This window comes from Lucilia sericata, unplaced genomic scaffold, assembly GCF_015586225.1.
Source record: "Lucilia sericata isolate MDLA Ls3-8-SP2 unplaced genomic scaffold, ASM1558622v1 Contig000183F_arrow, whole genome shotgun sequence".
NCBI classification, from domain to species: Eukaryota; Metazoa; Arthropoda; class Insecta; order Diptera; family Calliphoridae; genus Lucilia; species Lucilia sericata.
In genome coordinates this window covers 230,658-246,415 of record NW_023994211.1, presented here as the reverse complement: position 1 = coordinate 246,415, position 15,758 = coordinate 230,658, and the positions used below count along the sequence as shown (strand labels likewise).

The 15,758-nt window shown below is 29.1% G+C and overlaps 1 protein-coding gene across 7 annotated transcripts in view; it reads right to left on the bottom strand.

The window, feature by feature from the left end:
- Positions 1-277: 277 nt before the first annotated feature.
- Positions 278-15,758, bottom strand: part of LOC119601648 (tubulin polyglutamylase ttll-4) — a 30,279-nt gene continuing 14,798 nt past the window's right edge. For 3 of the 7 annotated variants that reach the window (XM_037952712.1, XM_037952710.1, XM_037952711.1), the window contains exons 3-10: positions 13,727-14,285; positions 13,282-13,662; positions 13,032-13,218; positions 10,301-10,471; positions 10,117-10,241; positions 942-1,825; positions 605-883; positions 278-517 (exon numbers count right to left, since the gene is read on the bottom strand). In XM_037952712.1, the coding sequence (XP_037808640.1) occupies positions 476-517; positions 605-883; positions 942-1,825; positions 10,117-10,241; positions 10,301-10,471; positions 13,032-13,218; positions 13,282-13,662; positions 13,727-14,285 (2,628 nt within the window). In that variant the 3' untranslated portion in view covers positions 278-475. Of the gene's footprint in view, positions 551-604; positions 884-941; positions 1,826-10,116; positions 10,242-10,300; positions 10,472-13,031; positions 13,219-13,281; positions 13,663-13,726; positions 14,286-15,758 lie in introns of all 7 variants that reach the window. The other 4 variants (XM_037952715.1, XM_037952716.1, XM_037952714.1 and 1 more) reach the window with 4 other exon arrangements.

Here is a 15,758-nt window from a genome sequence, read left to right as displayed (position 1 = left end):
ATATAATCAAATTAGCAATTTAATTAATTTGAATTAATTCCTGATTATTTTTAGATTAATTTTAATCTTAATCAATTAATAATCACGAATTTTCTACCAGAGAATAAATTAATCATTACGATTATTTATGAAAAACAATTTAATTGATTATTAATCGTAATCGCAATTTTACAGCTATCCTTTAATGTATAATTTCACAGTGAAAAGTATTTTTTGGTTATTAAAATAATTAAGAAGTTTTCCATTTCTCTCAAAATATCTAAGTACTGTAAAACAATTTATTTTTTACAACATACATAGCTATGTACACGTTTTTTATTTATACTTTAATTAATTTCGACTTTCTCCTATATAAACGGGTAGAATTTGAAATACATATATATATACATATATATACATAATTATTAAATATTGTAAAAATTCACGTAATAAAAATATATAGGAGTATAAAGTAGTTCGCCATTACAGTTAAACATTACGAAACTTTAATTTCAGTATTAGATTTACCAGTAGATTCCTAAAAAGAGAAAATTTAAATTGTCTAAAGAATCTAAAAAAATATTTTGATCATTTTGCAACTTGTTCAGAAAATTGTAAAACTCACAGTTCTTGATTGATTTATGTTCGGATTCGGATTTGAAGTATAAATTTGCTTACTTTTATTATACTTTGATTCGTCTAAAAAATCATCAACAGAATTAAACATATCGTTTTGTGTTTCGTTAGCGGTTGGTGTGCTTGAAATGGTTGGCTCGGAGTCTATTCTATTTTGGGCAATGTCATCGGTGTTGGTTGACAATAGGGCCGATGTGTCATCATCAACGGGCTCATCGGGTTTTTTAACATGTAACATATCAATTTCTGTTAGGGTAACTTTGGGTTCCTAAAACGATATTATAGGTATATATTTGTTTAAAAAAAATATAATTTATTGATTTTACCTTTTCTAGTGCTGCATCTGATACTTGTAAATGATAATTATCCGTACAATAACTTCGCAACAACTCAATACCTTTCTCACGACAATGTCCATAACGATTTTCCCACGCATCCAATAACCGATTATAGTATCGAGGATGTTCGATAAATTTCAAATACCTATGAGTATCTGGCGTTGGAAATATACGTTCCAAAGGGCTACAACGATTTAGTTCATCTTCCGATACCAACAAACATCTTACATCATCCGGATTAAGGTTTTCCAATATGGCATCTAAATATTCTTCACGATATTCTATAGAACGGTTCGTAAAGTGATTATGTTTACGAATTTCATCATTTCTAAGACAAGTGGTAAAAATGCGTTTATCATGACAGAGAGGAGCTTTTAATTTCAATGTCTCTAATATCTCTTTCTGAAATTTCTCATTTAATTTCGGGGGCACCTGATACAAAGCTGTATTTAAAAGCGACTGTATTAAAGGACCTTTTACATGCAAATCCAGGGGTAATTCTGAATGTAATGAAGGCGAAATGTTAATTTCCAAAAGCCAGGGTATAATATTTTCATCCAATAAAACATCAAAACCAAATAGTTCAAAACAGTTGTAACGAAAATTAACATTTTGCCGATATGTGCGATTAAGACCAGCTTCACCACTTATAATAGCTCTGATCACAAGATTACGTAGAGTGGCCCATAAGCGTTTAGTATTAACCCCACGTGCCTCCAGACAAGACCACAAAGATTGCAATGTCCATTTATGACCCTGACAAGCATTGACGTCTTCATTTTTCGAATAGTTTTCCGAAAATTTATTTATACTATAATTTGTCAGATGCATGCAACGTTCATCGAGATTATTTAATTCGGAACTATATTTAACTGAAATTTCAATAAAATGTTATTGGTATAAAAAAACTAATTTTATAGGTAAATACATATCGTTAGTATATTATTGTTTTGACCCACCGACCATTTTCCAAAAAAAAAAAAAATAGTTCTATATTTGACTGCGCCGAATTTATATACTCTTCACAAGGTTTATCAATTATTGGTGTTTTAAATTATTCGAATAAAAATTTACATTTTTTCGTTCGATTCATTTCAAAAAATTATTCGATTATTCGAAAGAATTTCATTTTTTAAACTTGTTACAAACAAAACCAGAAACATTAACGTTTTTATATGAAAAAAAAAAAACATGCAATATTTTTATAAAACTTAGCACAACTCGTAACCTTTTTCATCGATTTTTATAAATTAACCAGAATTAGAAACCCAACTTAATGTGCTTATATCAAAGATAATAAAAGCTAAAGTTACTGCTTAATGGCAAACGTAGAGCATTATGAAAATTAAAAATTGTGAAAAAAGTGTGAGTTTTTTTACTTAAATGGCCGTAACTCAGACATGTGATCATAAATTTTTAATGTAATTTTTTAAAAGGCAACACTTGTATCTCTAAAACAAAATATCCAATTCGAAAATCGGTTGCAAACTAGCAAACTAATACTTTTTTTTAATTAAAACTTCAAAAATAGCTCTTTTTCACATCTTTTGCTCTTAAAAAGTAACTAAACGAAGTGATCAGGAAAAATTAAAAATATATTCGTACTCTGTGGACTATAACGAAATGGAATTGGTATATGTGTTACCATAATGTAACAATAATCTAACTATAATATAACTACAAAATATGTTTTCAGATATACCTGCCTTGAATTGTCAGACTAATATCAAACAAAAAATAAAAGTACAATTAAAATATAATATCAAAAATTAAAACTTAATTGAAAAATAATTTAAAATCAATTTAAAAACTATAAAGGGTAATTTCATAAAATTTCGAAACAAAACAAAACAAACAAAATTTCTAAATTTCTTGAGGTTTAGATTTTATAGAGGTTCAAAGTTCATATTTTTTAAGATTTTATTCAACAAGCATTAAATTTGACAGGGTATATTTTCTAAACTATTTATCCGATTTTAATCGATTTAGTAGCCAATTAAAGTCTCGAGAAATCCAATGTTATTGGTTATCTAAACATGAAACAGAATCCTATTAAACTATGAGACGAATTAATTATCAAAATGAAATCTTGTAGGATGAATATCGTCATTACATTCTCAGTCTTTTTGGACTTTTCAATGTTAAAAAATAATTAAAACTTTTATTTTTAGAGTATATTTTTTAAATTTTAAGAGCATAACTTTAGTTATGACTACATATTGAATGCGCTTAAAATATTTGTTTAGAGCATATTTTTGTTTTCTCTGCTTATTAGCTATTTTTTGTAGAAATTTTCCAAATAGTTTATATACATAGCTATTTCTTCAATCTTTCGGAAAAAATATAAAAACAAATTTTGGACTAAATTATTATTTTTTTCTTTTTATCTTTTGTTCAAATGAAAGCTTAGGTCATTTCCTTTAAGAGCTTTTTGGCCGCTTAGTGGGATATGTACCAAAATAAATGTTTTGTAACACAAGGTATGGCAAAATGTTTAAATTTGGCAAATAAAGAAATATAATAATTTCCAAAAATGTGACTTGTGCATAGTTCTGTGCGAAATTAAATGAAAAAGTGATTTTATTCTTGAGGTTAACATCTTGGTGGTATTACAAAATCGACGGTATGTGATTTAAGTTCCAAAAGGTTAATTTGTCTAGTTTTTCAGTATATGTTTCAATCTTAAGTTTCAGAATGTCTAAAAATTTATCTGGAGTTACAAAACATGTACATATTTTGATTTGATTTGATATCGCATCCCATTAATTTCTTAAAAAAAATCTAAGTTTATTTTTTGAGAGAAAAATAAAGAAAATAAAAAGGGCCCAAATTAGACGAAAAATTTAAAAAAATGTTTAATTTTGCAAAAAAAAAAAAAAAATACAAAAACAAGATCTATAATTAAAATTTCATAACTGAGATTCTATTCAAACTTTGTTATGAATCCTTAACCCATAATAATACTTCTTACATCAAGTTGATGGTCTGTGGTAATTTTTCTATTATTCGACTTAAAACCTTTAATTGAGTGGACTATAAATGTATTAAAATGTATAAAAAGCACACATTTCCTATGGAAATTTTAAATTTAGCTAGATAAAAACTGCCATATCTTCTGAACCCATTGAGATCCCAATCTGAAAATTTTGCATTGCAAAAAATCCCTATTTAAAAAAAAATTAAGAAAAACAAAATACTATTTTCAGGATATTCAAGGATAAAAGACATTAATTTTTAAGGTCCTTGAGGAAATGGCTTCATAGCTTAAACGAAAAAGGTTGATTTTGCACGAGACTTTTGTGCCTGCCAAATTCCGCTTAGATAAAACATTCTAAAGTTGATACTGTCATTCTTATTTCCTTTAAAAATCCTCTAATAATTTAAAGGATTATTTTCCTTCATTAAAAAGTCGAATTTTTTGTTCATTTTAACTCATTTCATTTCAAAGATCATTTAATTGTGTCTCTGGAATAATGACTAATAGATAGGTCTGGAACGGGCGGTAGTGTGAAATCATACAAATGATAAGATTAACTTTTTATTATAAAAATTATATTAGAATGAAAGAGATCATTCACAGTAATATAATGGGTTCTAAATCAAAAAAATCCGATATAAACTCTCAAAGATATAAAGGTTCAAAGTTTTATTTTTATTTTTTGTAGTTTCCGAACAAATTAAAATCGCCATAAAAATCGCGTTTCTTCAAATTTTTGAAAATAAACAACGGAGTTGTTTTATTTTCTACTTCAAGAATATGAAGGAAATTGGAAGACATGAGGTCAAAAATTGTCAGGTTTTCTGTGTTCTTTCCTGAAATTCATGATATATCATGAGCATTATAAATGTGACAAAAAATGGACGGAAAAAGGTCATTGCATTTCATTATTCGGATTTGTTGTATTAAGCATTTTCTTACTCAATATCATTTTTAACTTCTGAGGTTACACCTATTAATATGCCGAATTTTGTATAAATCGGTAATTATGTAGTGAAAGAGTAAAAAAGAGTCTCATATATATTTATTATTATATATTATACGTTTCGAAGATGTAATGTGTCGTACTGTTCATTCCACAACATTCATTATAACAGATTTCATTAAAATTGGATTAGTACTTTTTTGTATGCTTGAACATAAATTTGTCAAATATTTGATAGGTGTGAACGTAGCTTTAGCATAGAATATTACCGTAGAAGGCCAACTCTCCCGTTTGTGAAAATTAAAAAATATATTGCAAATTTCGAATTTAAAATATTGAAAATTTTTAGTCGTTGTTGTGTTTTGATTGATGGCGTGTCATAATGTCTAGTGACATAATGTCCATGGACGTTATGACACACTAAATTGAGTCATAGTGTCCATGGACGTTATGACAATTTCAAAATGTCACAATGTCTATGAGCAAAATGACATAAAGTCCATGGATTTAAAAGAGCCCATCCAATCATCAAAAAAGGTTTTTTAGTTAATATAACATAACAAACAGATGTGTTTAATAAATGTTTTTAGATAATGAGCAAAATAAAAGAAATCCTTAAAAATATAAATTTAAATGTAAGGAATTTTTTTCAAAATTTATAAATAAAATTTTTTAATACATACATTCTTAGAGTTACCCACCAAAAAATTACCTTAAAAGGGGTTAAAATGCTAATATCTACTTTAACAATAGTATTTTAAGTGACAAATAGGGAGTTAGGTAAGTTCTTACTACGATCGCTATAAACAAAGCTCTAAAAGAATTCATTCCCTAATTCTTTTTTATTTTAACGAATTAATAATTCTTCAAACTCATTCCCTTTCATTTAATTCGTATAATTAATTCTTAAAGCTTTCGATGTAGTTGAATTAATTCTCTAACGAATTAATTCCTATAGAATATAAAATTTTTTCTGAATGAATTAATTTTGTTTGTATTCAATCTGTTACAAATTGAATTAAAATAAATTTCAACAATTCCTATTGATTTTTGAATTTCCTCTGAATGATAAAAAATTTATTTGAATTCAATCTATTACAAATTGAATTTAAAAAATTGTTCAATGTTCACACAAAAAATTTTACTCCTCGAACCAAAATTAGCGATTTTATTGACAAAAAATAAAAGCCCTATCTACAAAAACATGTTAGGTTTCACTATTAAACAATTTGTTTATTTATTACAAATAAATACCGTTGATAGAAACAAACTTTTCAATTTCAATAGTTTTTTACTTCTCCTGTAAAATTTTTAAAATGTTAGATAGGGCCGTTTGCGTTTTAGGTGACGATATTAAAAATTGAATTAATTTTTTTTCTTCGTATAATTTGTAATAGAAGGAATTAAACAAATAAGAATGGTCATTCAATTGAATTCATTCCTATAAAGAATGAATTCTCTTTAGAATTAACTCAATCTATATATAAAATTCTAACGTTACTGACTCACTGACTGACTGATTCATCATCGCACAGCCTAAACGGTTGAAGCTAAAATTTGGACAGGAGATTGGTCTACCACCAAAAAGATATAAAAACTGTTATTTGCTTATTGTTCATTTAAAAAATAAGCGGAGAGGTGTCTGGTACTTTTTTCAAATTCGGTCCCAATAGGGAAAATTTTAAACCAGTGACAATACAAAATATATTTTTGAATATTTTAAACCAGTGACAATACAAAATATATTTTTGACTCCTTCATAACTTAACGAAAAAATAAAAATACGAATTTAGTAACTCAATCTATATTTAAAATTCTAACGTTACTGACTCACTGACTGACTGATTCATCATCGCACAGCCTAAACGGTTGAAGCTAAAATTTGGACAGGAGATTGGTCTACCACCAAAAAGATATAAAAACTGTTATTTGCTTATTGTTCATTTAAAAAATAAGCGGAGAGGTGTCTGGTACTTTTTTCAAATTCGGTCCCAATAGGGAAAATTTTAAACCAGTGACAATACAAAATATATTTTTGACTCCTTCATAACTTAACGAAAAAATAAAAATACGAATTTAGTACTTTTTTGGTATTCGGTCGTTTAAGGGCTGAAAATTGTACCCATTTTTGGTGCTTTTTGCATAAAACATTGTTTCTTATGTATTGATTTGTACATGTAAATGAATACTGAAGATGGCCTCCCACTATGATATTGCAACTTTTCGGAATAAAATGTTTATACTTCAATGGGGAGAAAAAAGTACCAAAAGGTGGAAAAAAGGGAACATTTATTTTAATACTCATTGACTCATTAATTAATAAAATTAGAGAAATTGGCAGATTTAGTAACACTAAATATGCCAATGGGGTATTACTTGGAACTCCTGCACAAAGGAATATTTTTTGGTACTTTTTAGTTTTTTAACTGGTACTTTTTGAGTTTTTTATAATATTGATCCTGGAAACATGAAATTAAACATGTGGAGCCCGGAGTTAATGAAAATCTATAAAGGAGAAATTTTTGGTACTTTTTCGTTTTTTAAATTGTATTTTTTTAATTTTCTATAATAATGAACCTAGAAACAAGAAATTAAGCATGTCGCGCCAGGAGTTAATAAGATCGTATAAAATGGGACTTTTTGCTACCTTTTCGTTCTTTTTATACCTACCATCAAAAAAGATGGGGGGTATATTGATTTTGTCATTCCGTTTGTAACACATCGAAATATTCGTCTAAGACCCACAAAAGTATATATATTCTGGGTCCTTATTCTAAGACGATCTAGCCATGTCCGTCCGTCTGTCTGTCTGTTGAAAGTCCGAACGGAATGAATTAGAGGGTTGAAATTTTCCACAAATATTCTCTATAGATAAGGTTTGTTTGGTATTGAAAATGGGCAATATCGGTCCACGTTTTCGGATAGCCCCCATACAAGTGGATCCACGAAAAACAGCTTTAACGGGCATATCTGTTTTAAAAGTACGAGTATTGCGATGAAATTCGACATAAATAAGTCTCATATGCGCCAAAATCTCCCTACCAAATTTTATGAGGATCGGTCCATAATTGACCCTACCCCCCATATAAGGTCCCCTTCGGAAAATCACTCCAACGCTCATTACTGGCTTAAAAATAAGAATATAGCGATGAAATTCGACACACATAAGTTTCATGCTAGTCAAAATCTCTACCAAATTTTATATGGATCGGTCGATGATTGACCCCACCCCCCATATAAGGTCCCCTTCAAAAAATTACTTTAACGCTCGTTACTGGCTAAAAAGTACGAACATAGCGATGAAATTAGACAGACATAAGTTTTATACGAGTCTCTACCAAATTTTATGTGGATCGGTCCTTAATTGAACCTACCTCCCATATAAGGTCCCCTTCGGAAAATCACTATAACGCTCATTACTAGTTTAAAAATAAGAATATAGCTATGAAATTCGACACACATAAGTTTCATGCGAGTCAAAATCTCTCTACCAAATTTTATGTGGATCGGTCCATAATTGACCCTACCCCCATATAAGGTCCCCTTCACAAAATTACTTTAACGCTCATTACTGGCTTAAAAATACGAATATAGCAATGAAATTTTACATAAGTAAGTTCCTGACTAGCCAAAACCTCTTTACCAAATTTTATGTGGATCGATCCATAATTGACCCTACCCCTCATATAAGGTCCCCTTCAAAAAATTACTTTAATGCTCATTACTGGCAAGTATAGCTATGAAAATCGACACATATAAAAAAATTACTTTAACGCTCATTACTGCCTTAAAAATACGAGTATAGCAATGAAATTTGACATAAGTATGTCTCTTACGAGCAAAATCCTCTTTAGCAAATTTTATGTGGATCGGTCCATAAACTACCGCCCATATAAGGTCCCCTTCAAAAAATGACTTTAACTCTCATTACTGGCTTAAAATTACGAGTGTAGAGATGAAATTTGACATAAGTAAGCTTCTTACGAGACAAAACCTAAGAAACTTTTATAGGAACGTAAAACTTCCTACCGAATTAAAAACGGAAAGTGCTGGGAACTGATATTCGATGTAAACATGTTTTATATGAACCAAAATCTGTCTAAAAAATTATGAAAAATGTTATGAAAAACGGTCAATAATTCACCCTTCCTCTCATATAAAGTCCTCTTTAGTAAATTTAATGAGTAATATCACCCTGATGTTTATAGGAGAGCATTCCTTTTACGGCATACGGTTTGATGGTGGGTCGGCATAGCCGAATATAGCACTCTTACTTGTTCGTTTTTTCACTGGTACTTTTTGAGTATTCTATAATATTGAACCTAGAAACATGATATTAAGCATGTCGAGTCCGGGGTAAATGAGAATCTATAAAAGGGGATTTTTTTGTCCTTCGACTAGTATTTTTTTGAGTCTTCTATTAAATTGAACCAGAATCATGAAATTAAGCATGTAGAGCTCGGAGTAAATGAGAATCTCTAAAAGGGGACTTTTTGGTACTTTTTCGTTCATCAAAAGGTACTTTTTAATTTTCTATAATATTGAACCTAGAAGGACGTAATTAAGCATATAGAGCCTAGATTAAGTGAGAACTTTTAAAAGGAGACTTTTTGGTACTTTTTCGTTCTTCAAACAGTACTTTCTGCTTTTTTTATAATATTGACTTTTTGATATTGCAGATATACGATCAGGCTAGCGAAGCACACTGGGTATAGCTTGTTGAATATAAAGCCAAGGAATTCAGCTTTAGAATTTAAATGCAAAGAATGAGTTTAAAGAATGGTACATTCAAAAATTTAAAGCGAATTAAAAATATAAGGGAATTAATTCCACATAGAATTCATTCTTTCCAAGCTTTGCCTGTAAATATTAGTAGTTTTGTTTCTAAAAAAAAAGCCTACGAGGATACGTCACTGCGTCTACTATTAGTTTTCACAAAAAAATTTCGTTTGTGTTAAAAACAAAGTTCGAAAACAATATGTCAAGGCTAAAAAGTAAGTACTTACATAATATATTAATTCATTACTAGATTCCCCCTATATATATGTTGAGTAAGTACAAGTCATTACCATGCTGGGTAGGTGCCGACTGACAGAAGGCACACATAGGTACTATTTCACATTTCCATTGCTTTTTATTCGTTGGTGTCAACCTTTTTTTTTCGTTTAATTAATATCAAGTTATTGGCGTATGGGTCAAAACAATAATATACTGACGATATGTAAAAATTTTCATCATACCAGAGGCAAATCTGGCTAATCCATCTTTATACATATAAATACGTAAAGGGTTTATAGAGGTCATAACCACATATATGCGCATATCAAATTTATTGTCATTTATTAACAATGGACGTTCTATGTACCTACAATAAAGATTTATATTATGAATGATATTGTTTTAAAGTTTAAAGTTGGAATATACTTTTGTACTACTAAGGGTCTATCTTTGGGAAACTGGGACCATTTATTTACAATACTAATTCCGGTGCCTCTAGCACTAGCTGGTGGTTTAACGATCCATTTGGCTTGCCTTGATGCGTTTTTGGGCCAAACTTGCCTTAGATCTTCTATATCATCTGGCATAATGTAAGATCTAAAATATGGAAGATTTATAATTATTATTTGTTCACTTGGAATAATATTTATATTCAATAGTCTCTATCTTAAATAATTTAAGTTTTTAAGGGAGATTTTTCAATTTTATCTTCTACAATATATTTTTACGACCATATCATAACCCCTTATATAATTACTAGGGTTTTCAATTCGATTTATTCGACAAATAATTATTTGAGGTTTTATGTTTTTCTTTAATGAATTGAAATTTTTCTTTAATGAATTTAAATTTAATTTCAGACTTACGCCCATTTTCTCAATGTCTTATTTTTTATCGAAACGATATTTTGACAGTTTTCATACCAAAAATATTTTAACCGGCAGAATATCTACCGGTTAAACGATGAATGAGATTGTGGCCTTAATCTTTTAATATTTTGTAACATTAATATTACATTAATATTGGAAACAAATTAAAGTCGGTTGTCTATTAGACAAATTAGAGCTTGTTGAAGTCGTAGCCCGATTTCAATGAAATTTACTGGAGATATTTTCCTGAGTTTGTACATTATTTCGACTAATTTTTTTCAAATTATATTCATAATTGTGACCTGTGAAATTTCGGATAAACGGACATTGCACTATGAGCCAGAGAGTGATGCTGTGATAAGGAATGTAACAGAAATCAATTATGTATATTTAGCTAACATTAGAAATTATCTGTATTGAAGTTAAAAATATTAAGATTTGAAAATGTCACTGCAATGAAAAAATAATGCACTATAGCTTGAAAACAACTAATGTTATGCGAAAATATTCCTCAACTAAAATGTAGGAAATACAATTCTCTATAGAAATTATGATAATATCAAAACGTGCACGACGCATAACCAAGATATTTATTTGGTTTTATAACGAATTTCTTTGATTTTCACACAGAAGAAAACTATTTTCTAACAAACACTTTATGGAAATAAATTAATTTGCAGTAAATATTTTTATTTTATATATGGAATACAACAATAAAAAATTTTTTAAATGTATTAAAAATAACTATTACTTGGTTTATAAGATTTAGGCCCATTATTATAACTTGCCAATAACTAATGTTAGGAAGTTATTGTACAGATAATGTGTTTTTCGTTATTACAAGTCAACTTTAGCTAAAAGTCTCCGATAGGCTCACGGGAACATCACCTTTCCTTTATCTTTTAAGGTAAGCTTTAGGATTTTTTTTAAATATTTATAAAAAATAAATTCAATGTCATTTTTCATATGAAAAATATTATTAACGGCTAAAAGTATGCTACGGATTATGTTGTAATGTACTGAACTTAAATAGCAAAAAAAAAAAAATGAAATAGAATAGAATGTGAAATAAAGTTGTTGAAAGTATATAAGTACTTTTGTCTACAAATTTTAATTTTATAGAATTAGTAAAATGTTTGTTAAAATTCAATATATATTTTTTAACAAAATTTTTATAGATTAAATAAGGAATTTTGTGTATTATTATTGCCAAAATACAATAAATAATTTATCTGTTGCAGACAAAATAATTGCTTGAATTTCAGTGCAAATACAAATAATTTGGAATGTAAGAGGGCATAACAACCAAAAAATTTTAAATCGACTTTTTTATTTGAAATGGTCTACTGCTCAAATTAAGGAAGTAAGGAAGTCCTAAAAAGTAACATAATAGACAATGTCTGGCGGTACAGTTATGTTCCAACGTGTTTATTGATGTTGGGATATAATACTTGTAAGATAATGTCGTTTTATAACGATTTTTAAAGCATTTCAGGTGAATATGAATCTTTTATCTATGTCTGGATGACGTTATCTCCCACTTTTTATACTTTTTGTTATAAAATTTACTACAGATTAGCGAAGCACATTAAACATGAATTATCAACAAATATGCCACAAGCGAGTTATAACTTCATTCCGGCTAGATTGAGCATTTGGACCACTGTATTCTGAACTTGATCTTACGTAACGAACTGTGCAATAGATTTTTTATGATTCATACGCAGACGAACGACGAATATTGTGTTACCACTGTTTTCTTTTTGTTTTAAGAATTGTTTTCTTTAATATTTATTGTATATAAATTATATTAATACTATTCTTATTAATGGTCCACTGCATCAAAATAAATGTTCTCGCAACTTTTTCGACTTTATTCACATGAAATTCAAAAGGGAGTAACAACAAATTAGTCATTTCCAGAAGTCCTAAAATGTAAGATAATAGACAGTGTCTGACGACACACTTAAATGTTTGAATATATGTTTATTGATGTTAGGATATAATGTAGGAAAATGACATTTTTACAACGACAATAGCATTCCTTTTTTATTTTTTTCTCTCCAGCAAAATTTTTAAAATGGTTGTTACACCTTTTTGCGTTTCAAGTTACGATATTTATGTATTCATATTAAATTTTTATTCAATATGAAAATTAAGAAAAAATTAGGAAGGGAATTCGCAGTGAGTAAATTTAAATTGTGTTCCAGGCGACGGATTTACGCAACAATATTTTTGGTAGCATGTTGATAAAGTTTAAAATAATAAATCATTTTAATTTTAATTACCTCTGCATAAAGCCAAACTCTTTATTACCAAACTTTTTCATATTATGTTGTATGCTACGCCACATGCTGTCCTTCCGTCCAATGCGAAAAGAACCTGGCATATGATTGTATTTCTGATGTGAACGTATTGTTCGAAAACCAGGACTTTTCATATGTTTTTCCCAAACTGCCATCCAGTCGGTGGTGTCTAACATAAAATTATAGATACTTTTTAAACAAAAATTAGATATTTATACAAAGCAATTCATACTCTTTATAATGCGAAATCCCGAATTTAAAACGACCCGTTTAACTATTTTCGGCATAACTGGACTTAATTTCCACTTTAAGATTTTGTGTAGTTGTGGTGGCATGGCAGGACCAGGTTTTGCATGAGAGGAGAAATTTAAGTACGGAGGCACATTTGGAAAAAGACTTGGCGATAATATGCACTGGGGTGTTTGATATTCATACGTCCTAGTGGTTGCAGTATATTCATTACTTTTTTCTGTATTCTCCCCAACTAAAATGGATTGATAACGTATATTTTTACTTTGTTGTGTTTCAGCGCCATCTTCGGCAAGATAAAAGGGATCCCCGGTATATTCCTCTTCTGAGTCACTATCAGTATATGTGTTAACGTCATCAATAGCTTAAAAAGAAAAATAAAATATTATTGCAATGAAATCCAAACATTTTTTTTTAAACTTATTTACCGGCACAAGGATCATCATCTGCCAAACCGTTTATTTTAGAATGAGCCGCCGCGTCACTGCTGCCACTGTTTGCTAAAGAAACACCAACATAATTACAATTATCTCCCAAACTTGTTTGTATCATACCGTGCATTTGGCTATTATAATTGTTATTACTATTTCGTGCATCAGGTGTCAAGTAATTGGCGGCGTAAAAACTCGCCTCATAAGCGGAGACCGATGATTGTGGGCTGGTTAAACCATTTTGTGTTAAAATCTGTTCTTTTTCATCGTAATGATGGCCATTAAGCAGGCTACTTGCGTGGAATTGATTTACAATGATTTTCGTATTATTCTTAGCGGGAGATGAAGAACTAGAAGTGTTTAAATTACTATTGGAATTGGAAGCTGCAGTTATAGTTTTTGTGTGATTGTTATTGCGTGCCCCACTTGCTATCTGACTATTGTCAGTGATAGGCGATGAGCTGTGACCTGTACGCTTGGCATTTCGAGGGTTGGGATATTTTGTCCCACTAGCCGTTTTAGATGGCATCTCTTCTCGTGGTCTCTTTAAATGCAACTTTAGTGAGTTAGTAAAGCAAAAAAAGGGAAGCGGTATGATGTGCAAAAACATATAAAAACACACACATAAACAAGTGATGATGAAGGTTGTTAATAACAAATCGTAAAAATTTTATTAGAGTAGACTGAGTTAGATATATTAAACATTTACATATGTATATACAATATTTGATTTAAAATAATTTAAAGTACGTTCCAATGATAATATTACATAAAAATAAGAGAAACAACATTTTGACAAGGAATTACTTCAGATTCGTTTAATAAAATATAGCGCTCATTAGCAATTAAAGGGTCATAACTCAAAATCTGTACTGAACTTAGTACCATAAAATTACCTTCATATCAGACAGTTTTATCCTTTGTAAAAGGTCGGCATGCCCCAGTAGTCGGCACATTTTGAATAAAAATTTTAATAAATAAGAAAAATACCCAGGATACTTCTAAACAAGGAAATAATTCTTTGGAACTAGTTATATCTACATTAGGGTGGGTCTCGGATCAACTTCTAATTGTGAAATTATGTTGTACTTTAACGTTAAATGAAATACTGCGAATTATTTTGAGGGTCAGAGCCCGAGTATCGCCTCCAATGTTTTTAAATGCGTTTATATGGGGAAAATGGCACTTTTTCGATTTTTTAAAATGAGGTTTTAAGTATTAATCTTTGCACCATTTAATATTAAAATCGTAATGTATATGTATTTTGCGTTATTAAAATTTCCCCCCAAAATTTTGTGGTTCTGACGACACATAAATGTAAATAACTTAATTTTACAAAAAATAGAGTCAAATTTCGTAAATCCCAACGTCTCACTTCACCTAGCAATTGTTAAATTTCTATTTTGTAAAACACATCATTTTGACAGGTGATTGTTTGCGTTAGAACAAGTTTCGTTATTTGAAAAAATATATTTTGTAAATATAATCGAACACCTATGTTATTCTGGCGTTTGCTCTGAAATTTTTGAAAATAAAAAAATTGTTTACATTGAAATAAACATATTCTTATGTACCATGATGTAATAAGTAAGGTGAGAGCGTTTCGGCAACAACCACAACAAACACAATGTTTGTTTGTTGTCTAGAGTTGGGTTTTTTCAAAATGAAATTTCTAAAATTGAAAAATAATAAACATTGGAAAGAAATAGTTTTTATGTATTTCACAATATTACCTATAAAACCGTCGATACATTTAGCTTGTATCTCCAGCAGGACAATGTTTTAATGCTTCTTCATCTGAATTTTCTTATTTGAAAACTTTTAATGAACATTTTAATTCATAATTTTAAATAATTTTTTTTCTTTGCTTTGAAAAACAAATATAATTTTTTTTAGAATAAATTAATTTATTTTGACACAACCCAAACACTTTTTAATTAAACAAATAAAAATCAGCTGCCTTAACGGTTTCACCTTACTTAGTGCATCCTGTTATGTACATTTCATAACATTCTTTGAGAAATGAGTT